Source organism: Phodopus roborovskii, unplaced genomic scaffold, assembly GCF_943737965.1.
Source record: "Phodopus roborovskii unplaced genomic scaffold, PHOROB, whole genome shotgun sequence".
Lineage (NCBI taxonomy): Eukaryota > Metazoa > Chordata > Mammalia > Rodentia > Cricetidae > Phodopus > Phodopus roborovskii.
In genome coordinates, this window is record NW_026126517.1 from 42,751,798 (window position 1) to 42,777,064 (window position 25,267).

The window sequence follows — 25,267 nt, forward strand, 5'->3', positions numbered from 1 at the left end:
TGTTGGCCACCAGAGGGCAGTTTCACCATGAGTCAGTCTCACAAGCAGGACCTTTGTCCCCAGTATCCCCCAAGCCTCTCCAGATCTGTCTTCATGCCCTTAGGACTTCTGTACACTGTTCTCTTTAGCCTTTAGTCCTATGCCAGTCTCACGGACTGGCCTTTCCTGTGTGTCTTCCAAGATCAGTGACTGTCTTGTCTTTGTGTTTTATAACCTAGTGCAATTTCTATGATACCAAATCCTGAAGTGAACGAACCATTTAGTAGTTGAGTTTGATTTTGTTTTGAGGCAGGGTCTCATTCTAACCCAGGCTAGCCTGGAACTCTTGAGTCCCAGGATGGCCTCAAACTCTTACCTCAGCTTCTCATGTGCTGAGGTAAGAGTACAGACATGAACTACCACACCTGGTTCTTTAGTAGTTACATATTAAGGTAAATTTCTTAATTATGTATTTATTAAAATGTAATATTAAATGTATCCTTTAACAGTCCCACTGCTGTGTTTCTCACCTACAAGGATATTTGCACAATTATGTAAATAAAAAAACACAGGTGTAAGCATTGTCTGTAATAGTTAATTTTTTAAAAAAAGAAAGAAATAGCATAAATATGGGATTGTAATTGACCTGACCTGACCTGAATTGTGGAATGTGCAGAAAATAAAGTATTGTATAACTATTGGGGGGAAAAATAACCAAAGGTTATTCTTTATATTTATAAGGTGAAGAATGAATTTGCCTTATAAACTGATGAAATTATTTAATTTTTGTTATTTCTTCTTAGACTGAAAATAAAGTTAATATGTTCCTATAAATGTGTAAATTTTATTTACAAACATATTTCCAAGTCTCAATGTAGTAATAGCATAATTTTTTTCAGTACTAATGAACATTTATGAGTTGTTTTTTCTTTTACTTTTTTAGTTTTATATTGTGAAGGAAAATAGAGGTAATGAGGGCACATGTGTTGGAGTTTCTCGTTGGCCAGTACATGATTTTAATCACCGCACTACCTCAGACATGTGGCTCTATAGAGCTTATAGTGGTAACCTCTATCACAATGGAGAACAGACTCTGACGCTGTCCAGTTTTACTCAAGGAGATTTCATTACCTGTGTGTTAGACATGGAAGCCAGGACCATTTCCTTTGGGAAAAATGGAGAGGTACTGAAACCTGTTTATAAACACTACTTTTGCTTGCTTGCTTGTTTCTTCCCTCCCTCCCTCCCCCCCCTTCATTTTTTTCTCAAATTTAAATTCTACTCATGTTATTAAGTACTGGTTATTTAGTACATAGACTATTTCCTTTCCTCTTCCTTTTTTTTTTTTTTCCCCCCCTCTGATTCTGGTTTTTGAAATTCTTTAATAGTGTCAATCTTAACAAAAAGGTGGTAAAATTAAGTAAGATTTTAGAAACAAGTGAACAGGGTGGGATCATATTCCTTGAGTGGGAGTGCATTTGATACATGGCTCTAGTAACCTTTGTTGTATCTCATAGCCTTTTAATTTTAATGTGACTACATAATATCAATTTTAAAAGCAACTTCAGTTTCCTTTGCTTTTCTGTCATACTCTAGGAACCCAAATTAGCTTTTGAAGATGTGGATGCAGCAGAGTTGTACCCATGTGTAATGTTCTATAGCAGCAACCCTGGTGAGAAGGTAACAGAATCCCAACCTGTATTTACGCAATAGCGACACCAGTTATTTTAAATTAATGTTATGTTAGTATGACACAGTGGTCATAAAACAGAAAGGTGCCTCTACCATTAAAAGTTGATAGCACATGGAAGTCCTTCTTCTGGAAGGGTAGATAATATTAGGAATTGTCTTTATTCCATATTAAGGCAATATAGTTGTATAGCAAGCCAAGTTGCAAACAGGGGCACTGTGAGATTTACCAGAACTATATTAGGAGTAATGTGGTTTATTGGTAGTTATGGATATGAGAAGCAATACTCAAACATAATATAACATTAGTTGAATAATGTAAGATTAAGTTATGGTGGGGAAACTACCTTTCATTCATAAGAGAGAGTTCTCAAAACTATAAGAAGTTACAGATTTGATTGTGATGAGAAGAACAATCTACTGAAACCTTTTTATTCGCTTTATGTAAAACAAAAGCAGAAACAAGCTTCTCTTTGTGGGTAATGGTGATATTTTTCCTTTCCCACCTTTTACTGGAGGGTAACTTAGGTCTCTTGTGAAGAATTTCTAGTGGGAATTTATACTAGAAAAATTTCAAGTTAAATCATATGGTTTTCTTATAATTAAAGTGTTAGACAGTAGGTATTAATCATGAAAGTTACCCCACTCACACTCACACACACACACACACACACACACACACACACACACACACACACATACTAAGACTCATTCATAAGACTGAGAACTTCTTGAGCAGGTAGCCAGTAACCTGTAGGTGAAGCAGAGGCTGCTGAGTGCTGATATCACCCTTTGCCCTGCTTGTGTTCTTGTGCCCTGGTGATATTCTTTGAGGAAAAGCAATAGTTAACTTAACTATTCACAGTGAACCTAGTATTATACTAGCAAGTGCTTTGTCTATCTCACGTTATTTATTTTTAATATAAGTCTAGGGGGTGGATACTATTATTAGTGTACTTTTTCCCAGGTGAAGCTAAAACTTAAATTGCTTGCCAGGATGGTGGACAACTATGATTTAAACCCAAGTCTCACTCCTCTTTTGATATCTTTAAAGCGTAAGGGAGGGGAGATAGGGTCTTTTGTATAGCCCAGACTTGTCTTGAACTCATAGAGATTCTGAAACTTCTCAGAAAAGTCCCCCAGACAAAATACATATATTTATGGTTAGAATCCTAAGGCTGGATGAATTCTCCAAGGTTTATAGATTTTGGAAAGCACCAAGCCTACTTTGGACTAAAGAATGTTACCAGGGTTCAAGTATACCACCAGAGAAAGAATGGCTTTGGACTCAAGGTCTTGCAGGTGCTGAGACTACAGACATGTGCTACCACACCAGCTTCCTCTCTTCAATTCTGTGTCCTACTCATAGTGTATGTTCGTATTGGTACTGTCCTAGTTGTGTAGTTTTATAATTTTACATTGTGCACTTGAAACAATATAAGATAGTTCCAAGATTCAATATTATTGTGGATTTTTGGATTTTTAAGGATGATAATTACTGTTTTCTTCCAGACATTTTGGGGGGGGTACTAAATTGAGTCTGACACATATGCATTGCTCCTATCCATTCTTTGAGTGGTTGTAATTGCTTTGAAACTTGTAGGCTAAATGAAGTTTAAATGGCAAGGCATTCCAAAGGGCCCATATTTCTAATCATTTCAGTGGGTCTTTAACATTTCCTGCCCATTGTTGGTGTTGGGGTCACAGTGTACTAACGCTAGTTAAACCTGTATTGACAAACAGTTAAGGAAACCTATGATTATCACACACATCCCACTTTCTTTTCTTTTATGTAGGTGAAAATCTGTGATATGCAAATGCGTGGCACACCACGAGATTTACTTCCAGGAGACCCTATTTGTAGTCCAGTAGCAGCAGTGCTAGCTGAGGCCACTATTCAGCTTATCCGTATCCTTCATCGAACAGACCGTTGGACTTACTGCATTAACAAAAAGATGATGGAAAGGCTACATAAAATTAAGATATGTATTAAAGAGTCAGGTCAGAAGCTAAAGAAAAGCCGCTCGGTTCAGAGCCGAGAGGAAAATGAAATGAGAGAGGAAAAAGAGAACAAAGAAGAAGAAAAAGGTAAACATAATAGGCATGGTCTTGCTGACCTCTCAGAACCGCAACTGAGGACTCTTTGCATAGAGGTGTGGCCTGTGCTAGCAGTGATAGGAGGAGTTGATGCTGGTCTTAGAGTTGGAGGTCGGTGTGTTCACAAGCAAACTGGGCGCCATGCCACGCTGCTGGGAGTGGTCAAAGAAGGCAGCACATCTGCCAAGGTCCAATGGGATGAAGCAGAAATTACCATCAGGTATGATGTGTTGAGTTATATTTATAGCAGATAAGTATTTGATGTAAAATGGTCAATTGCCCATGGATAGTGAGTAATAATGTATTATAAATTGCTAGTTAACTTTTTAAAATGATTTCTATGTTGCTAGAGATTATTATTTTGATTTACTAAAATACAAATGATTTATAAAATAGTTTTTAAATTTTGTTGGTAAAGAACTGTTAAGTTCACTAGGCTTAACTTGTTTTATTTGGGTTCCTGCTTTTTGTTGCTGGGAGGTATATGTGCCAGAGATCACACTTGGTCTTGTGCATGCTAGACAAGTGATCCCTCACTGAGCTATGCCTTGCCTATTACCTGCATTTTAATCATTTCCATTACATATCTCAACAGTAAAAATCAAACTGGTTAACTTATTGACCAGATTTTATGTTCAAGAAGCCCTGTGGTGGAACGTCTAAGTGAGATGTGCCTTTTTAAAGTTAATTTTAATTTTAATGCATGTGGGTATTTACCTGCATGTATTCTGTGCACCACCTGTGTATCTTATGCCTGCAGAGGCCAGAGAGGACATTGCATCCCCTGGAATTGGAGTTACAGATAGTTGTGAGCCACCCTATGGATGCTGGGAACAGAACCCAGGTCCCCTGCAAAATCAGCTAGTGCTCTTAATCATTGAGCCTTGTCTCCACTCCCATGATGAACCCTCCCCACACTTTTTGTGACAGAATATTATAGCTTAAATTGGCCTGTAACTCACTGTGTAACCCAAATAGGCCTCAAACTCATGATCCCCTTATGTTAGTCTCCCAAGCACTAGGAGTACAGATGTATTCCATTACCACCAGCTCTACCTTTTAAAATGCGTATTTCTATTCTTTCAATGTACATTATTTTAATAGTTATGAGAATCGCTTTTATTTGACACAAGTAAGATGCTTAAATTATATATAAGTATATATATAATTTAAAATATAAACTTCTTATATTCAATGTTAAGTATATCAATTCATAAAGGATTTTCCTATCTGAATATATAATTTTATCATTAGGAAATGAGAATTTATTGACAATATTATGTAACTATTAATTATATTACCTACTGTGAGTCTTACAATTGTATATTAGTATGACAGAACATTATCTTGAAAGAGTGACTCAGTATTTAATGAAAATAGTACTATTTTAGGACTAAATAAATGTGATAGACTCTTAGTTAAAAAACACATATATGGAAAGTTTATATATAATGTCTGATTATAATGAACCTTTTTGTATACCCTTCACTTCACAACAACCTAAGAAAACCAGTGACAGCTTTACAAAATCATTCTTTGTTTCAGAGAAGATTCAATATCTTCTTCAATACATAATTTAATATGTATGCAGCATAGCAAAATATGTAAATTAACATATGAAAAACAAAAATGTGGCAAAGGGAAAAAGAGATTAGGAAGATCCGACAGCCAAGAAGTAGGTGATTACAACAAAACTTCAGAAACTTGTTGGGGTTTTTATTGTATTTTCTATAATTAATGTAACTCTTAAACTTCAGGCATTTTATGCTATATATAATGGATATATAATCATTCTTGCATAAACTAAAATTATGAGTGTCAGTTAAAGACTATAAAGTAAAATTTTTAACGAGACAGAGACCTCCTATGAAGGAGGTTACAAAGATCTACTACATACTCAACAAACTAGATTTATTATGTAAATTTCCCAACTAGCTTACATCAGACTGCATCTGCCTTAACTCCTATTTTGTAAGTAAAATTACATAGCCATATTCTTTTGCTTTGTGTATCAGTGGTTGCTGTGTTACTATCATGGCAGGGTTGAGTGATAGCAGCAGAGTACACCTATTCCCAAAGCTCTGAGATACTTAGACCTGGGACGTTTGCTCACTCTGCTTTACATTGTATAGTGGTAAATACTCTCATTTGAAAGCACATGTGTATTTCATTGTTGTTGCATTTATTATCACATCTCTATTTCTTCATAATATCATTTTTCATTCTGTAATGATGTCAATTTGTGTAAATTATTCTCTGCATTGTATACATGACACATCTTGTTTTGTCTACGTTATTTTCTGTACCTTCCTCCTGTCTTTCCCTCACTTGCTTTTTCCTGTGTCATTCTGATCTTTATTAAAGCTTCCCAACTTTTTGGTCGCCTAGTGATACTCCATTGTATAACCTGGAACCCTGTGAACCACTGCTGTTTGATGTGGCGCGATTCCGAGGCCTGACAGCTTCTGTGCTGCTGGACCTAACATATCTGACAGGCATTCATGAAGATGTGGGGAAACAGAGCGTCAAGAGACATGAAAAGAAACACCGCCATGAGTCTGAGGAAAAGGGGGACACTGAGCAGAAACCTGAGAGTGAATCCATTTTAGATGTGCGAACAGGGTTAATGTCTGATGATGTCAAAAGTCAGGGTACTACAAGCTCCAAGTCAGAAAATGAAATAGCTTCATTTTCTTTAGAACCAACACTGCCAGGTGTGGAATCCCAACATCAAGTAACAGAAGGAAAGAGAAAAAATCATGAACATGTATCTAAAACCCACGACATAGCTCAGTCAGAAATCAGAGCAGTCCAGCTTTCCTATCTCTACCTTGGTGCTATGAAGTCACTTAGTGCTCTTCTTGGCTGTAGTAAATATGCTGAGCTCTTGCTGATTCCAAAAGTTCTAGCTGAAAATGGCCACAACTCAGACTGTGCCAGCTCTCCAGTTGTTCACGAGGATGTGGAGATGCGTGCTGCTCTACAGTTCCTGATGCGACATATGGTGAAGCGAGCAGTTATGCGGTCACCCATAAAACGAGCGTTGGGGTTGGCTGATTTGGAACGGGCTCAAGCTATGATTTACAAACTAGTGGTCCATGGGCTTTTGGAAGACCAGTTTGGGGGCAAAATTAAGCAAGGTATGTTATCTGATGAAATTATACTCATAACTGTCAAAAGTAATATAATCCTATAAACAGTTTGTGAACTTTTTTTTTTTTTTTTTTTTTGGCCAAAGAAATTTGTACATTGTTTTTCCTTTGTAAGGTAAATGGTCATTTTTTTTGTTACTTTTACATTAGTAATTATTATGTGCCTGTAATTTTCTACTTTAAATCTACATAAACACTAGAATTTGATAATTGTCACTAAACTTGGAAAGCTGAAATTACCAGGCCTGTTGGTTCACACTTGTAATCCCACTCAGGAGACAGAGATCTCTGTGGGTTTAAGGTCAGCCTGATTTACATAGTGAATTCCAGGACTGCCAAGGGTATATAGTGAGACCCTGTCTCCAAAATTAGGCAAAAAGAAACAGACAAAAACAGCTGACATTTAATTCATTCTTCAAAAGGTATCCAATTATTTATTGATCTGATTTGAAATGTGTTCTTAAAACTTCTCAGAGTTGTTTTTAATATGTGCTGTTTCATAAATAATGTATTCTGTGAGGAGACCCTGGCTCTGCTTATCTTTATCTTCACGTTGGGAAATAGTACAGTTTTTTAAATAAAAATGAGATTCATTCAGAAGATACTTGTTGAATGCCTAGAACTACCTAAAACAGTGTCTCTTGCCTTCAAGAAGCTTGTATTATACTGAGAGAGGTGACACAGGCCTGGAACTGCAGCATTTGGAAAGCAGAGGCAGGAGAACCAGAAGTTCAAGGACATTCTTGGCAACAAATCAATTTTGAGACCTGGCTGAGCTACATGAGACCTTACCTAAAGGGACAGGTAGAAGAGAAAGGAAAAAAATAAAGAAGGGGGAGAGAAAAAAAAGAGTGCTGGATCTTTATTCTTTCTGCTTCTTCTCCTTTTCCTTTGCCCTCATTCATGTTTCAGCTTAGTTTATTTAGTTAGAGAGGTACATGATATAGATAAACAGGCATGTTCTATTATGAAGGGATGTGGCCATTTAGTAAACCTAGGAATTAGCTATGTTTTTAAAAATATTTTTACTTTTATGTGTATGGGTGTTTTGCCTACATGTATGTTTGTGTATCACTTGTGTGCCTGGAACCTGCAAAGGCCAGAAGACAGTACTGGATTCCCTGGAACTAGAATTACAGAAAGTTGTCAGCTGCCATATGAGTGCTAAGAATTGAATCCAGGCTCTCTGGAAGAGCGGGCAGTGCTCTTAACCAATGAGCCATCTCTCCAGCCCTAGATTTAATTGTTTTTGTAGTAACTGATACTTTATTTGTTGTTCCCTTATTGGAGAAGGAAAACTATAGATATATACACACCCTTCAAGGCATAGTCAGCACGAAATTTCTGTCAAGGTTTTTTTACTCTTCTTATGTTTATATGCTTTTGCCAACCCTGGAGGTAAGTATCAAAATTGAAATGCTAAACAAATAGTTTAGTGTTTGGATATATTGAGATAACTTCAAATTGTAGACATCTTCCTACTCCTTTTGAGACAGGGTCTGGTTAAGTAGGTCAGGCTAGCCGTTAACTTGCATTCCTCTTGTCTCAGCCCTCTTACTGCTTGGATTAAAGAAATGTGTCACTGTTTCCCCCACTTTTAATGTGTTTGTAAGAGAATTCTGTAAAATCAGAACTAACCGCAAGGGCCTATAGAATCCAGACTAATGAATACAATAGTGAAAGAAGAGGTGTGTGTGTGTAGAACTTCTTTTGAAATTTCTTCAGAAAGTATGTATAGGACTTTGCTTTTTTTGAAGCAAGGTTTCACTATGTAGTCTTGACTGGGTTGCTACATGGCCCAATGTGTCCTTGTACATAAGATAATCTTCTTGCTTCAGCTTCCCAAGTGCTAGGATTATATGTGTGTATAGCCAGACCTACCTCTAGAAACATTTAAAATTAAAGTTTTCCAATTTTGACTATGACTTTTGAAAAAGACAAATCCTTACTATTTTCTTAACCTTTGGTTTATAGAGATTGATCAACAAGCTGAAGAAAGTGACCCAACCCAGCAAGCTCAGACACCAGTTACCACCAGCCCCTCAGCGTCCAGCACGACGTCCTTTATGAGCAGCTCCCTTGAGGACACCACAACCGCCACCACTCCTGTCACTGACACAGAAACGGTGCCTGCATCTGAGTCTCCAGGAGTGATGCCACTTAGTCTTCTCAGGTAGAGAAGCTGGCCTTTCTCTCTGTCACACAGATGCTTGTGTTCCTCAAAGTACAATGTTTTTCTTACACAGAGTGTGCCAAGTTAAATCCCAATATTCCAGAGCTGGAAAGAACCTGGGATTATATAGTGATAACATATGTTAGTGGTGTGCCTGGGTCTAAAGATCTTTTGGGGGAGAACAAGGTCAGGCTCTCTTCCCAGGCTCAGGTAATACTCCTGCTTCTGAGTAGGGGTGTAAGTGTGCACCACCATACTTGGCTTGGCTAAGCTTTGAAAGATGTGTTTTCCTCAGAATTGCTTCTTTATTTTTTTTTCTGGGGGGCGGGGGGAGTCAGTGTTGGGGACAGGTATCTCCAGCCCAATACTTGAATTTTGAGTAGTAACGTTTAAAGAAAAAGAAATCATTTACACGAAATATATATATTCTTTTCTTTTTTGAACAAAGTTCTTTTTTTTTTAACATTTTAATATTTATGTGGCACGATACTACACTTACCACATTACACATGTAGAGGGATTGCATTTAGCTCATCATGCCTTCATGTTAAGCTTATTCACCTGCTGAGTCATCTTAGTAGCTGTATACTTTCATTTTTATTCTATGATCAATCAAGTCTTTTTTCAAATGGTGCTTCTCCAGGCGTATGTATGTAATAAGGGTGAATTCTATACAATGTTTAATTATTTAAATTCCATTTTGCTTAATTGCAACTTGTATACATACCAGTGAGGAGAGATGGCTTAAATGAAGTAAGGAAAGCAAACCAGTCTTTCCCCTCTTTTCTCTGCTATTCCTCTCAGATAGATTGTCTTTATTCTCACTGAACTCAGCAGTAAAAGGGGAGCCGCATCTCTGCCCTTAGTGATTCTCAAGTCTTAGTGTGCACAGTTTTCCTACCTAAGAGCTATTGGAAACTTTTGGGATTATATGCCCCAGCAAGTCAGCTTTAATAGGTACATAGAGCCCATAGTTTGCATTTTAATTAATTTTCCTAGTGGAGTGCCTGTGTGGGTATAAGTACACATGTGTACATGAACTAGTGTTCAGCTCACATTTTGAAAATTGCCACTGTATATTTGTGTGGAGTAGTCCTGATGTTCACCTGTTTATTAGCTCTCATTTGAGTCATAATTCTAGGTGCTGCTAATATAACATTCCTGTGGTTTTTAATGCTCCTGGCAATTTCAGAATTTAAAAGTGTTCACAGAGGGGGCTGGAGAGATGGCTCAGTGGTTAAGAGCACTGACTGCTCTTCCAGTGGTCCTGAGTTCAATTCCCAGCAACTACATGGTGGCTCACAACCATCTGTAATGAGATCTGGTGCCATCTTCTGACCTGCAAGGACACATGCTGGCAGAACACTGTATGCATAATAAATAAATAAATCTTTAGAAAAATAACAAAAATGTTCACAGAGAATCTGTGACCTCTTGTCTCCTTTGAGACTCTGACTAGAGTAGGCATAGAATTAAAGGGTTGGATCATGTCCCTTTGTTGCCATAGGTGCCCACCAGGTGACTTCCTCTATTTTCTTCTTTAGTAGTAGAAAGAAAACTCAAAGGTACATCCCTAGAATCTTCCTTTCTTCTTAGTCTTCGTTTCTCTACTACTGGCTTGGACTTGATTGGAACTGCAGTTATCTCCACAAAATTCAGTGAGCTACTGTTCCCTCTGTGTGCCATGATTGAAGCTAGCTACCTCTTTGATTGCTGAGACTAAAGCACTTGCCTAGCATATGCAAGTGGCCCTACATTCAATCCCCAGCACTACAGAAAAGAAAAAGCTCCTAGTTTGGAAGGCAGATCTGTACTTGATTCTTTGATCAATGTCCACCTTCTCAGTGTGGGAGTGAGTACCTATCCTTTCTGTGCCTGTCATTCATAGACCGTTCATGCTACCTTAGTATCATTCATGTTAACTCCCTCTGGTATATCATACTTACTCACTGTACTGGGTAACCAGACACTTGTTTTTTTTTTTTTTGTTTTTGTTTTTGTTTTTGTTTTTGTTTTCTGTAAGTTAATGCCTGAGATCAATGTGATGGTTTTATAGCTAGGGGATTTATATTTAAAAGTAACATCAGGTTTTGTTTTTGTGACGGGTTTTATATGTCCTAGGCTATCCTTGAACTCCTTAAAAGGCCAAGGATGAACATAAACTCCTATCTCCACCTCCTGATTGCTGGGATTATAGTATATGCCACCATACCAAGTTTTATACAGGGCTGGAGATTGAACCCATGGTTTTGTGCATGTTAGGCAAATACTCTACCATCTGAGCCACATCTCTAGTCCAAGTTTCCTGTCCTTAAAATTTTTCTTTCGTTTCTTGGCTACTATATTTATACCAAAATACCCTTGTCACCTTGATATTATAATAGAAGAAAAACTCCATAAAGGCAAGGATTGTTCATTTCTTTTTATAATTGCTATATCACAATCTAATATGTTGCTGCTATATTTCTAGGAAAATTATATTACTTTCATAGTGAAGAGTACCCTAGGACATAATTACTTTTAATACTGAAGAATCTTTCTTTAATCACCCTGTATTAAATTATAGCTATCTTACAGGTTATAATTTCTATGATATGTCTGTTCTTTCCCAGTTGGGTTTTTTTTTTTTTTTTCTTTTTTCTAATTGATGTTATTTTCTTAAAGGCAAATGTTCTCTAGTTATCCCACCACCACTGTACTTCCTACACGTCGTGCACAGACTCCTCCAATATCGTCATTACCAACCTCTCCTTCTGATGAAGTAGGAAGGAGGCAAAGTTTAACTTCTCCTGATTCCCAGTCTACAAGGCCAGCTAACCGCACAGGTGATCTTACTGTCATATACTGCAGTCCCCAAACCTCTTTGCATTCTAAATATATGAATTTTGTTATTTAAACATCAAGATTTTTTTTCTTAATTGAATATAAAAAGTGATTTAGTGAAAGAGAACTATATCTTCAAACTGAGTGCCTTCTATGTTTTGATTGTAGATTGAATTATGGCCATTTGGAGAGATGTAACATGCATATCAATCACATATGTTCTTTATTCTTTCCTAATAAGCCAATGTTCAATGCTATAAATGTCTTTCTAGTCATAACTTCATTCATAACCCACACAGTAGTAATGTATCATAAGGAACCATCAGAGAAATCCAAATTGAGGGGCTTTATACAAAATAATTAAGCCAAAATTTTTCATTTATCACAGTGGTTGAACAGCAACTCAGGAAGCTGAGACAGAAGTCTCACAAGTACAAGATCAGTCTGAACAACTTAATGAGGCCTTGTCTCAAAATAAAAAGTAATAATAATGGGATAGTGCTTGCCTAGTATGTTTAAGGCCCTGGGTTTGATCTCTAGTACTAGCAGAGGAAAACCAAGGAGATTAAGGAGACCAAAGGGATTTGTCAACCAGATAAAATGCACAGATGATCCTAGATTTTTTGCTATAAAGAACATTATCAGCCCATGAAGTAAAACTATAATGGGACCTGGACTAAATGATGACACTCTTAATTTCCAAACTCTTTTGGTAATTGCAGGAGTTACCTATTAACATTCAGGAGAGATAGACCATTTGGTTTGCTGTTAATTCTACAATAGTTCAGGTGAAAAAGATTTCTTTTTCAAATTTTTGCATATTTTAATTTTTATTATAGCAGATTTACTTATCTGCTTATCTGCTATATTGCTGTGAGAGATTTAGCTGTATTTGCTCTTTTTTGGTATTTCTAACAGGGTTTCTCTGTGTAGCTCTGGAGCCTGTCCTGGAACTCTGGAACTCACTCTGTAGACCAGGCTAGTCTTGAACTCACAGAGTTCCACCTGTCTCTGCCTCCCTAGTGCTGGGATTATGGGATTAAAGGCTTGTGGCACCATCACCTGACTATATTTGCATTTTTAAACTAACAATAAAAAAGAAAAAACCCTCTATTGGCTTGCCTCCAAACCATGGTCCCTATGCATCTGCCCCTTGAGTGCTAGAATTACTTGCATTTAACTCAATACCCAGTTTTATGTATCATATTTTAATAGTAAATTTGTGTTGTTTGAATAATTCTAGGAAATTGAAGTCCCATGGTTACTATGTGTACACTTTGCTTATGGTGTGTAGTAATCAAACCCACTTTGCTCTTTCTTTTGCTTCAGCCTTGTCAGACCCAAGCAGCAGACTTTCGACATCTCCACCTCCCCCTGCAATTGCAGTCCCCTTGCTGGAAATGGGATTTTCTCTCCGACAGATTGCCAAAGCCATGGAAGCTACAGGTAAGGCATGTTATAGTTCAGTATCTATAGATAACGACAAGTCTTAAATATTATTGAAGGAAGTGTTTTTTTAAGAGGTTGTAAATCTTAAGATTGTTTTTTAAAGGTAGGTGTGTGTGTTTGTGTGTGTGTGTGTGAATGCAGGTACCTATTTAGGGGTGTGTGTGTGTGTGTGTGTGTGTGTGTGTGTGTGTGAATGCAGGTACCTATTTAGGGGTGTGTGTGTGTGTGTGTGTGAATGCAGGTACCTATTTAGGTGTGTGTGTGTGTGTGTGTGTTGTGTGTTGTGTGTTGTGTGTGTGTGTGTGTGTGTGTGTGTGTGTGTGTGTGTGTGTGTGTTTAGGCCTGTTTAGGTACCTGTTTAGGCCTGAAAAGGGCATTGGATCCTTTGGACCTGGAATTATAGTTGGTTATGAAATATCTGATATAGACATAGATATAGATTGCTGCTCTGGAAGAGCAGCAAGTGCTCTTAAGGGCTGAGCCATTTCTCTAGCCCCTCTTCTTAAAATTTCAAATAGCTCTATTATAAAAGCATCAGAACTAACACTGTTAAATTAATAACATGAGTCATTGGTTGCTTGAACTATGTTCAGTATCAGACACTGCTTCTGCCTGTATAGGTGCTCGAGGAGAGGCTGATGCCCAGAATATCACTGTCCTTGCTATGTGGATGATTGAGCACCCTGGGCATGAGGATGAAGAGGAGCCCCAGCCAAGCAGCACAGCAGACTCCAGACATGGAACAACAGGTCTGGGAAGTGGTGGGAAGTCAAATGACCCCTGTTATTTGCAGTCACCTGGAGACATACCATCAGCTGATGCTGCTGAAATGGAAGAAGGCTTTAGTGAAAGGTAAAACCCTAGTTTCTTCATTTCTGTCTCTTGTGTCATAAGTAGTATGCTGAATCCCCATTTCTTTCTCTTCATAAATGCTTCTGCCATATAAATAATATGAATATGAAAAGATTGACCTTTTGGATTTTTTTAATGTTAGAAAATGACTTAATTGGCTGCAAAGTACTTCTGGGAGATGTAGTAGGGAGGAGATTCAAGATGTAGAGACTAGAGGGAAGAGGTCTGGACCCTCTCTCCAGTAAGATAAGACCACGTGGAAACACTTAGATGAATAGAAATGGATTAATATTTAAGACAGAGCTAGATAATAAGGAATGCTAGTAACAGGCCAACAGCTTTATATCTAATACAGCTGTGTCTCTGTGTGTTATTTGGGGCTGATGCAGCTGTGAGACCAGGCTGGCAGGAAAAGTGCTCATAACATGTGCCTAGGGAAAAACATATTTCCAGTTAAATTAAGAAGATATTCATGGAACTTATTTAAAAAGTTTGCTGGTTACATAAGACATAACCACAGACAGTACTTGATGGTACAATGATTAAAAAAAAAATTAAAAAATAAAAATGGAGAAATGACTCTGTGATTAAGAGCAATGGTGGCTGTTCTTCCAAAGATGACAGGTTTGATTCTCAGCACATACATTTGCAGCTCATAACTGCCTGTAACTCCAGTTCCAGGGTATCTCCTACCCATTTTTTAGCTTCTGTAGGCATCAGGCATGAATGTGGTGCACAGAGACATATGCAGGCAGAATATTTATAAGCATAAAATAGAAATTTTAAAATAACAAAGGAAATATAGAGTCATAAGAAATGTAAAAGGAGAGCTGGGCATTGGTTGGCACACCTTTAGTCCCAACACTCAGGAGGCAGAGGCAAGTGCATCTCTGTGATTTTGAGGCCAGCCTGGTCTACAGAGCTAGTGCCAGAATAGTCTCCAAAGCTACACAAAGAAACAAACAAACAAAAAGTAAAAAGAAAGTGATTGTAGGAGAAATTTTTGGATACTTTATTATGTCTCATTATAGGGTACATATACTCCCAAAATCTTTTCACAGCAGAAATTAAAAAAAAAAAAAGGAACATATAATATTACATAGTAACAGCTACAGGATTTGGGAATATATCTCAGTGTCAGAATACTTGATTACCTGTATATAACTTTGGATTTGATCCCCAGCACTGAAGAAAACTTTACAATAAATAGAAATAAGAATTTAATTAAAATGAGACAGAAAAGTCTATATCAAATTCATTAACTACATCAGTTGGTATTTGGTGTTTTGGCAGTGCCAAGAACTGAACTCAGGACCCTGTGCATACTATGAAAGCACTCTTGTTATGAGTAGGTTTTCCCGCCCGCCTGGTCCCACAGCCACATCAGCCCCAAATAACATACAGAGACACTGTATTAGATATAATTTGTTGGCTGGTTACTAGCATTTCTTACTACTACTTCTACTACTTCCTCGAATCCTCCTTGTCTCCTAGTCCCACCTATCTTGCTTTCCTATTGGCCAATAAGAGAAACATATTTATAGAATGACATCTCCCATCGTGCATAGATTCTCAATCATTTCATATGTTAGGCATTTAGTTTTAAGTTTTTTGTTTTTTGTTTTTGTTTTTTTTTTTTGTTGTTGTTGTTCTGGGATTTGGGATGATACTCCAGGTTTCACACTTTTGACAAAGTACTCCTACTAGCACTTACCCATTTCTGATACTATTTGATTTTGAACATGAGTTGAGCATCATTTTACTGTTGGCAGAATCCAAAGTCATATAAAATTAATACCCAAGAAGCAGTATATGGCAAACCTAAAACTAAAGAGTTCACATGGGATGAAAAATGTTTCAAAGCTTTCTAGTAGGCTGAGGGGAAAGATGACTCCGTGGTAGATGTTTACATTTTAATCCATAAAAACCTGTTCAAGGGATGTTAACCTAGTTGGTAAAGTACTTGCAACTTGAGTTTGAGTCCCAGAACACTTCTTTAAAAAAAAAAAAAAAAAAAAAAAAAAACCCAGGTTCCTTAACCCCTAAAGGAGGAGGGTCTCTGAGTTCAAGGCCAGCCTGGTCTATATGTTGATTTCCAGGGTAGCCAGAGTACAGAGTGAGATCCTGTCTCAAAACACACCACACTACACCACACCACCATCATCTAGATAGGTAGAGATGACTCGATAGCCAGTCAGCCAACCTAGCCTCCTTGGATGGTTCCAGGGCTGTAAGAGACTCTGTCTCAGAGGGGAAAAATAAAGAAAGTATGTTGGAAACAACAACAGGTTGTCCTCTGACCTCCACACACATTCTCACAGACATTCACTTGCACCTACACATACACACACACACACACACACACAATTTTATCAGTGGTATTTGGAGAAAGAGCTAATATCACAAGGTACTTTGCATTTTTGTTTACTTTTCATGAGAGCTTTAAAAAAAAAAAAGTGTTCCCTTTAAACTTAACTTTTGTAGCCCTGATAATCTGGATCATACAGAGAATGCAGCTTCTGGAAGTGGACCACCAACTAGAGGCCGCTCAACAGTGACAAGAAGGCACAAGTTTGACTTAGCAGCTCGAACATTGCTTGCAAGAGCGGGTAATTATTTTCCACATCCCTCTCTTGGTGAAAGATCTTATTTAAAAATCGTTATAGAAGCAGCAATAAAGAAGATACAAACTAAAGAAGTGAACTCATTATTGCTACTACTCAGTGGAGCAGCTGTTTTCATATAATTTTGTATACTATATAATTTCACTAACAATCACAGCATGTATTCATAAGTTGCCTTTAGTAGAAGTCTATGGTGGCCACATGTAGATTTTATAGATTTTATAGCTGTTCTCTCTTTAATCAGTTAGAATTTGAGTTATTAATTGTCTTTAGCCAGTTACATTTTGAGAAGTGATGGTGCATATTTAATGTTTAACATCAGTGGTCAGAAGTTTCTGGGAGGGGCACTGTACTACTCAAAAGTAGGCACTGGTTTTTCTGCTGTGTTCTGAACTTTAGAGCTTTATCACTAAGTCCTAGATAAAGCATGAATAAATTCTCTCAATACTTATAAATTCTAGGATTGTTTTGGGGGTATGGGGTAATTTTCTTTTTGTTTTGTGGTTTTTATGATACTGGTGATTGAACCCAGAGCCCTGCATATTCAAGGTAAACATTCCACCACTGAGCTATATCTCTATTCCATTATTTTTTCATCATCATCATCATAGTGCTAGGGATCACACCCATGGGCTTATGCATGCTAGGCAAGTACTCTACCACTAAGCTATATGTCTAGCCAAACTAGAAACCACATTATTCATTGTTAAGAAAAGAATTTTATTATTAAATATTGAAACATAAGTGATGACTCAATAATTTATGGGAACCATGAAAAAGAAATTTGAGACTTGCCTAGAAATTATAAGCATTTACCATAAAACTTAGAGAGGCTGAATTTTAAAAAATGAACCTGGAAGAGTAATAACAGCTGACATAAATATATAATGCTTGTAGCATAAATAACAATATAACATCTTAAAATTTTTTATATGTAGTATATTATTTAAACTTACCAGTAAATAGCCTAAAAGACAGTCTATTTTATAGAAGAGGAAGCAGGTGATGGTTGTAATTTGATATATATGGCCTGGAATCCAAAGAAGTATGTGAGGTTCTCTCCTACATGTGTGGCAATTAAGAACTGGCAAAATATTCAAGATTACTTTATTCATGCAAATAAAATGCTTCTTTTGTTTTGTTCTGAGCGGGGTTATACCGCTCTGTGCAGGCTCACAGGAATCAAAGTCGGAGAGAAGGAATATCTTTGCAGCAAGACCCAGGGGCGTTGTATGACTTTAATTTAGATGAGGAATTGGAAATTGATCTTGATGATGAAGCAATGGAAGCTATGTTTGGACAAGACCTGACCAGTGACAATGATATTCTGGGAATGTGGATCCCAGAGGTACTGGATTGGCCTACCTGGGTGTGTGTGACTGCAGCGGGGGCTGCTCTGACTTATTTTCCTGCCCTCCTGTTCATACAGCTTACTAACAGCGGCCTTGCTTAGAGTTGAAAAAGCCTTACATCTCATCCTGAGGTTTGGGTATTTAATGCTTGAGCCTACAATGCTTTGATACCTACAAACTGATAAGAAAGTCTCTTGTTGCTTTCTATGTGTGATTTATTGCTTCTCTCCCCAGACTAGATGACTAGAGCCATGTTGTGGTAATGTTTCATTGTGATGTTGAAGAATAATTTCAAAACTTGACATTAGGCCCTAGTACATACTGCTGAGTAATCTAACATGGTTGCTTTAATCACATTCCTATCTGAGTGCAAGCTCTTCTTTATAGATTTTTTTTTTTTTTTAATCAGTGTAAGACCTCATTTGGGGAACCATTGCCTACCCACACCTTATATAATACCCTTCATCTAGGGACAAGGTTCATGTGGGTTTATGTATAAACATTATTTAGCATTACATTTTTATAGTAAGAAGACTAAAAACTCATAGACATGAGCTTTTATCTGCTTGACTAGGTAGGTTAATAGCATAAATGAATCACAATGTAATATCTTAGAAATTTAGAAAATAGATCTTGTTTTATGGCCAGGTAAAAATTATTTTCACTATAGAGGTTTTTTGTTTTAATGGTTTGAGGCAGACTTAAATTATTGAATTGTTATTTTCAGTAGAATCTTCTTAATGTTATAGCGTAAGAAATAAAAAAGGAAAGAATATTTTCAGATTGTGTGGTCTGAATTCTTATTTGAAAGAAAATTATGTAGCATTAATGAATATCCTTGCACTATTATAGGATATTAAAAGCAGATAGTTTAATTTCACAGATAATCTACCTCTAATGCTATATTGACTATAATTTGGTATAAAATCATTTTGTGCAGCATGTTTGTGAGTCTGAAGACAGGGAAGAAGTGGTGGTGTGTGAACTGTGTGAATGCAACGTCGTCAGCTTCAATCAGCACATGAAGAGAAACCACCCTGGCTGCGGGCGCAGTGCAAACCGCCAAGGGTATCGCAGCAATGGCTCCTATGTGGATGGTTGGTTTGGTGGTGAATGTGGGAGTGGAAATCCATACTACCTGCTGTGTGGCAGCTGCAGGGAGAAGTACTTAGCTCTGAAGACCAAAAACAAGACTACAAATTCTGAAAGGTACCTTGGCATTGTGTTGTAGATACTAGCCTCCTTGAATGAGAACATCTCATTCTGTAAAGACACAGAACTGTTGGCTTGGTGCCCACCCCCCAATCTGGGAGCTGGTTTTGGTCGTGGGACTATAGGCATAGTGGCATAGCAACAGGCCCTTCATGGCAGTTTGATTGTGTTGTTAACCATAAACATGTTGGCAGTTTGTGATCAGGGTCCTCATCTTAACCCTCCAAAGTATAGGTTCAGAATTTCAAATTGTCATTTTCCAACATATTTCTGGCATATTAACTAAGATATTTTTCTTGATATAAGGATATACTGCTCTGGCCTAGCGTTGGTGGCCTACATTTTTAATCCTGGCACTCGGGAAGCAGAGGCAGAGGCAGGCAATCTCTGTGAGTTCAAGGCCAGCCTAGTGTACAGAGCGAGTTCCAGGACAGTCTTCCAAACCCCAGAGAAACCCTCTCTCAAAAAACCTTAAAAAAAAAAAAAATACACTGTATATACTTAACCTTTGCAACTTTTAAATCTTTGACACTTCCTAGGACAAAGTTTGATTAAAAGAGTTATTGAAGGTGACCAGAAATGTCCCCAGTTCTTTTTGTAAAGCAGCCATTGATCTGTAAGCGTGTGTGTACATACAGCAGTTTATACTGCATTTGTCCCATAACACAAGACACTTTTACTTTTTGATGCTTTATTAATGAACTCTTACAATATTCTAATGACTTATTTGCATTTGGGTACTAACTTGTATATAAAAACACGATGTTCTTCATATTTGGTGCAGGTACAAGGGACAAGCTCCAGATCTAATTGGCAAGCAGGACAGTGTGTATGAAGGTAGTTGTTTGCTTTGAGAGCTTCCTTATTTTTCATGTATTCTTATGTATACTCCTTGTTTAACATCTGTTACTAAACTTTACCATCATGTCTGTTTGTGTTTATGTACATACTAACTAGAGCTTTCCCTAAGTGCATCTGAGGTTGCTTGATAACAACATTCCACACTTGAGAGTCACAGGAGAAAGAACCCAAGCTCAAATGTCAGCTCTATGATAGAGTAGTAATTTTTTTGACATTTGATTTTTTTTTCCAGAATAGGAAAAAAAAAAATGTGACATTTTAAAATTTCCCCATCCTAATTGTGAAAAAAAAGCACTGAGATGAATGTTACTGGTATTTTTGGAGCACTCATTTGCTTGATGGTTTATTAGCTGAACCCTCTATGATCAATTGCAACATTTGATTTTGCTTTCCATGGATTTGATTCCATTTCCCTTTCCAGTAGTCTCACATACCTCAGGAATGCAGTTGCTCAGGTGTCCAGGAGGTGGTGCCATAGTTCATTTTGTGGGCCTTGGATTTTGACTTAAACATTTTAGATGTACCTTAAAATAACCAGTCTTAGCACAACTCTACCATGTTTATATTTACATTCCATATATTTATTTATATTCCAGAAGATTGGGACATGTTAGATATTGATGAAGATGAAAAATTAACAGGTGAAGAAGAATTTGAATTGCTTGCTGGACCACTTGGTTTAAATGACCGACGCATTGTGCCAGAACCAGTTCAGTTCCCTGACAGTGATCCACTCGGAGCATCAGTAGCAATGGTCACAGCTACCAACAGTATGGAAGAGACTCTGATGCAAATTGGTGAGCGAAGAGCTGATTGTCATTGATTTTATTGACTATTTTAATACTTTCCTTGGATAAATAGTAAAAATAATGATTTAGCCCCACTTCATACCAGCAAGTCTCTTTAGCCATTGGTGGGGGAAGGAAACTGAGTGTAGTCCATAGGTTTGACATGAGGTTTTTCCCCTCTATTGTTTTTCACCAGTAGGGTCTTTCACTGCACCTGATTAGAGCTCATTGGTTTCTGGCCAAATTCACATGTGCATGCACCCACACATATACACATACACCCACACCCACACACATACACCCCCACACACACCAAAATTAAAAAGTTGGCACTATTACTGACTTAGCTCTTTATGTGTACTCAAATCATGTCTTATTTATATCTTTGCTTGGACTGGAGAGATGGATCAGTGACTAAGAGCATTTGCTGCTCTTGTATGATGACACTGAGTTCTGTTCCCTACTCCCATATAGCTGCTCACAAATGTCTGTAACTCCAGTCCCAGGGGATTTGATGCCTCTTCTGGCCTCCTTGGACACTGTACATGTGATGCACATACATACATGAAGGCAAAATACTCATACACATAAAACAAAATATTTAAAAAAAAAACTATGCCTTTCCCATATCTGTTAATATCAGAAGTGAAACCTAAAAAGAATGAAGAAAAACAAACATGTATTTAATGGAAATTTTCTCCTATTAAGTCAGAAATCTCTTAAGTTTAATATCTCAAAGAATTTCTGCTAGAAGTTCTATTTAGGTAAACAAAACACATTATCTTGCTGGATTTATTGTGGACTAGAGCCTATGTAAAATGAGGTGAAAGAATTCAGTAGTCCAGGTACTTTATGTTTTTAGAGAACTGAACAGAATTCTGCTTTTAGGTTGCCATGGCTCTGTGGAAAAGAGTTCCTCTGGAAGAGTAACATTAGGAGAGCAGGCAGCAGCCCTCGCAAACCCTCATGACCGAGTGGTGGCTTTAAGGAGAGTGACTGCTGCAGCTCAGGTCCTTCTGGCCAGAACAATGGTCATGCGAGCACTTTCTCTTCTCTCGGTCAGGTAAGTGCTATGTCAAGTGATGCCTTTAGTTTGAGGTATTTCACACAGGGGTCTGGGAGGGGTATGAGAGAGTTTTCAAAACTTATAAATACATTGTTGAATGAACATAGGTTAGACTTTGCCATTTTTGGTATTTATTCAGTTAATGCTTTTTAGATTAAGAGAATACCAATTTGGCGACAGAGTCAGTTGCATATCTTTTTGGTTGTTCCAGAAATTGGAATCTAAGCTGTTCCAGTTGATACTAGGTAAAAATTAAAGAGCGAACGAGTGTTTCCTCAGAACTCATACTATATAAAGATTTAAAATAGACAAAGCTAACATAGCTTCAGACCTTACACAGTGGTTACTTCTGAAGGCACAGTGGCTTTGCAGAGCCCCCAGCAAGCTTCTGAAGTAGAGCTCTGTTTCTTGACCTAGAGGGTGGCTGCATGGGGTTTTCCAGACTCCAAGTTCAGGTTCCGCTCCATGAACATTTCTAATGTCATATTCCAGTTTACTGATAACTCTCAGTGTATACAGTATTCACTATAAAGAAAAAGTTTAGGTGGTCATTTCAGTTTTATATCATATTTTGATACAAGGACATGTGTGACTAATGATGCCATAACTTTTGTTTGATTTTTTTTTTTTTTTTTTTTTTTTTTTTGATGATGAGGATGGTATGTGGGGTATAGAATTGCTCCTTAAGACATCTGTTTTCTTTATCTATCTGAACTGCTTTCTTTTCCTGGCAGTGGTTCCAGTTGTAGCCTGGCTGCAGGTCTTGAGTCTCTGGGGTTAACAGATATCCGTACACTGGTTCGGTTAATGTGCTTAGCTGCAGCAGGGAGAGCTGGCCTTTCCACCAGTCCTTCTGCCATGACAAGCACCTCAGAACGTTCACGAGGTGGGCACAGCAAGGCCAGCAAGCCCATTTCTTGCCTGGCCTACCTGAGCACAGCAGTGGGTTGCCTGGCATCAAATACTCCAAGTGCCGCAAAGCTGCTAGTGCAGCTATGTACACAGGTAGGCAGCTTTGGGCACTCCTGCCCTTTTATTCCCAGGGACTCATAAAGAACATTTGAAATTAAATCTTTTTGTTCCAAAAATACGTAAAAATTAAATTGTTTGTCTCAATTGCCTCTTCAGAACTTGATTTCTGCTGCAACAGGTGTCAATCTCACCACAGTTGATGATCCAATTCAGCGGAAGTTTCTACCCAGCTTTCTCCGTGGAATTGCTGAAGAAAATAAGCTTGTAACCTCCCCAAACTTTGTTGTAACTCAAGCCCTTGTGGCATTATTGGCAGACAAAGGGGCCAAACTGAGACCTAACTATGATAAGTCAGAACTAGAAAAGAAAGGTAGGTTTCATACTGTTTGAATACAGTCTTATAATTGACTTGATTCATGTTTTAAGAGGTGTGGTTTTGCATTGTTGTATGTGATAAAGGACATTTAAGTTTAGGACATAAAAGAATTACAGATATAGCTTTGGTATTTAAGACCGGGTGCAGCTATAAGTCCCAGGTTGGTCTCAGACCTGCAGTCTTCGTCCCTGTGCCTCTTAGACACTGGGATTTACAGGTTTACACAGACATGAAAATGAATATTAGAAAAATGGACCAATTAGGTAATGACTTGAATCAACATAAATGGTAGGGTTCTTTAATACAATTTAAATAAAGATAGTATTTAAGATAACACCTTGAAAAGGCCACTTAAGTTACTATTTAACCTTTTTTTCAGTCAAGAATGTTTAGCTGAGATTGGTGGACTTTGAGATCCATTGATCTAGTTTCTTGACTAGTTGTTAAGGGCCACTTTTAAAATCTTTTCCTGTATTTGGTACTGAGTATTAGAACTCAGGGCCTTGTGTGTTTTGATTATGTGCTCTGTCACTGAGCTGTGACCCTGGTTATGTTCCTGCTAAGGTGCTCTGTAAGTAGCAGACACTAGGTTGTTATTCTTAAGGGCCTACTGCCTTTGCATTTTGCTGTATTGCCAGTCTAAGTCTTTAGAGCAAGGACTATTTATTGTTATATAAGATATTCATTTGAAGTTGATCAGATTTATTGTAGATTTAGTGTGAGATAAATACTTTATACCTTATATGGATGGATACCTTGGTAAAATAATTGCTTAAAAAAGAGCTAATTTATGAAAGAAATGGGTTAACCCATTTTTGTTTGTTCATCATGACCAACTCTCACCTGGGCATCATTTCATTGTTTTGTTTAAGCAGGTTTTATTGCCCAATTGTATGCCCATCCTTCCTATGATCCTTCTGCTGTAGGCCCTCTGGAGCTGGCTAATGCCCTGGCAGCCTGCTGCCTCTCCTCTAGGCTGTCCTCACAGCATAGGCAATGGGCTGCTCAACAACTTGTGCGCACTCTTGCTGCACATGACCGTGACAACCAAACTGCTCCACAAACACTTGCTGATATGGGAGGAGATCTCAGAAAATGCTCTTTTATCAAGTTGGAGGCTCATCAAAACAGAGTATGTATTTTGAATATAAGGTGTGTTAATTTCTTGTCTGGCTGCTCAGAATGTAGGTCTCTTTTTTGTGTGTCTCTTTTTCTCACACACATATACATGATTACCAAGATTTGCTGAAGTAGTTGCCAATTCTAGTTTCTTTGTGTGAGGATTGACAGAAAGAAATCTCTTCCTAAAAAATGAAGGCAGATAAGGGACATTCCGAATCTATGGTAGCTGACTGATCTAGTGAGCCTCTGAATTTTCAAGAAGCAAGTACTGATATGTATTAAGTTAAAAACAACTGCATAGCCTGTATTATTTTTAGAATATATATTTAAAATTCTTTAAAGGTTTTTTTAATATGGTACATAGAAGAGTAGAGCGGAATATGAGCATGTGAGTGCAGGTATCCATGGAGGTCAGAGTCATTGGATGCCCCTGGAGCTGGAGTTTTAGGTGGTTGTAAAGTGTCCAGTGTGGGTGCTGGGAACCAAACATGGATCCTCTGTGAACACAGTACAGGCTTGTAGCCCCTGGGCCATCTTCAGTCCCTTGGGAAGTCCACATTAACATCAGTGCCATATGGAAGGGATATGAGAAATGTGTGGCAGCTTACTCTGCCTCTTGGAGTCATTCCTTCTCAGCATATTTGAATTTCTCTTTATTGAATTAAACATTTAGTTAGGAT

At 37.7% G+C, this 25,267-nt stretch overlaps 1 protein-coding gene across 8 annotated transcripts in view; it reads left to right on the forward strand.

Moving 5' to 3' along the window:
- The window catches only part of Herc1 (HECT and RLD domain containing E3 ubiquitin protein ligase family member 1), a 162,294-nt gene that overhangs the window by 102,793 nt on the left and 34,234 nt on the right, over positions 1-25,267 (forward strand). For 4 of the 8 annotated variants that reach the window (XM_051197814.1, XM_051197816.1, XM_051197820.1 and 1 more), the window contains exons 35-51: positions 923-1,162; positions 1,576-1,659; positions 3,465-3,985; positions 6,130-6,905; positions 8,892-9,090; positions 11,755-11,915; positions 13,243-13,359; positions 13,983-14,214; positions 16,699-16,823; positions 17,987-18,207; positions 19,131-19,399; positions 20,187-20,239; positions 20,860-21,060; positions 21,940-22,114; positions 22,852-23,122; positions 23,246-23,459; positions 24,341-24,597. In XM_051197814.1, coding sequence (XP_051053771.1) covers positions 923-1,162; positions 1,576-1,659; positions 3,465-3,985; positions 6,130-6,905; positions 8,892-9,090; positions 11,755-11,915; positions 13,243-13,359; positions 13,983-14,214; positions 16,699-16,823; positions 17,987-18,207; positions 19,131-19,399; positions 20,187-20,239; positions 20,860-21,060; positions 21,940-22,114; positions 22,852-23,122; positions 23,246-23,459; positions 24,341-24,597 — 4,116 coding nt within the window. The remainder of the gene's footprint in view (positions 1-922; positions 1,163-1,575; positions 1,660-3,464; positions 3,986-6,129; positions 6,906-8,891; positions 9,091-11,754; positions 11,916-13,242; positions 13,360-13,982; positions 14,215-16,698; positions 16,824-17,986; positions 18,208-19,130; positions 19,400-20,186; positions 20,240-20,859; positions 21,061-21,939; positions 22,115-22,851; positions 23,123-23,245; positions 23,460-24,340; positions 24,598-25,267) is intronic. The other 4 variants (XM_051197817.1, XM_051197818.1, XM_051197819.1 and 1 more) reach the window with 4 other exon arrangements.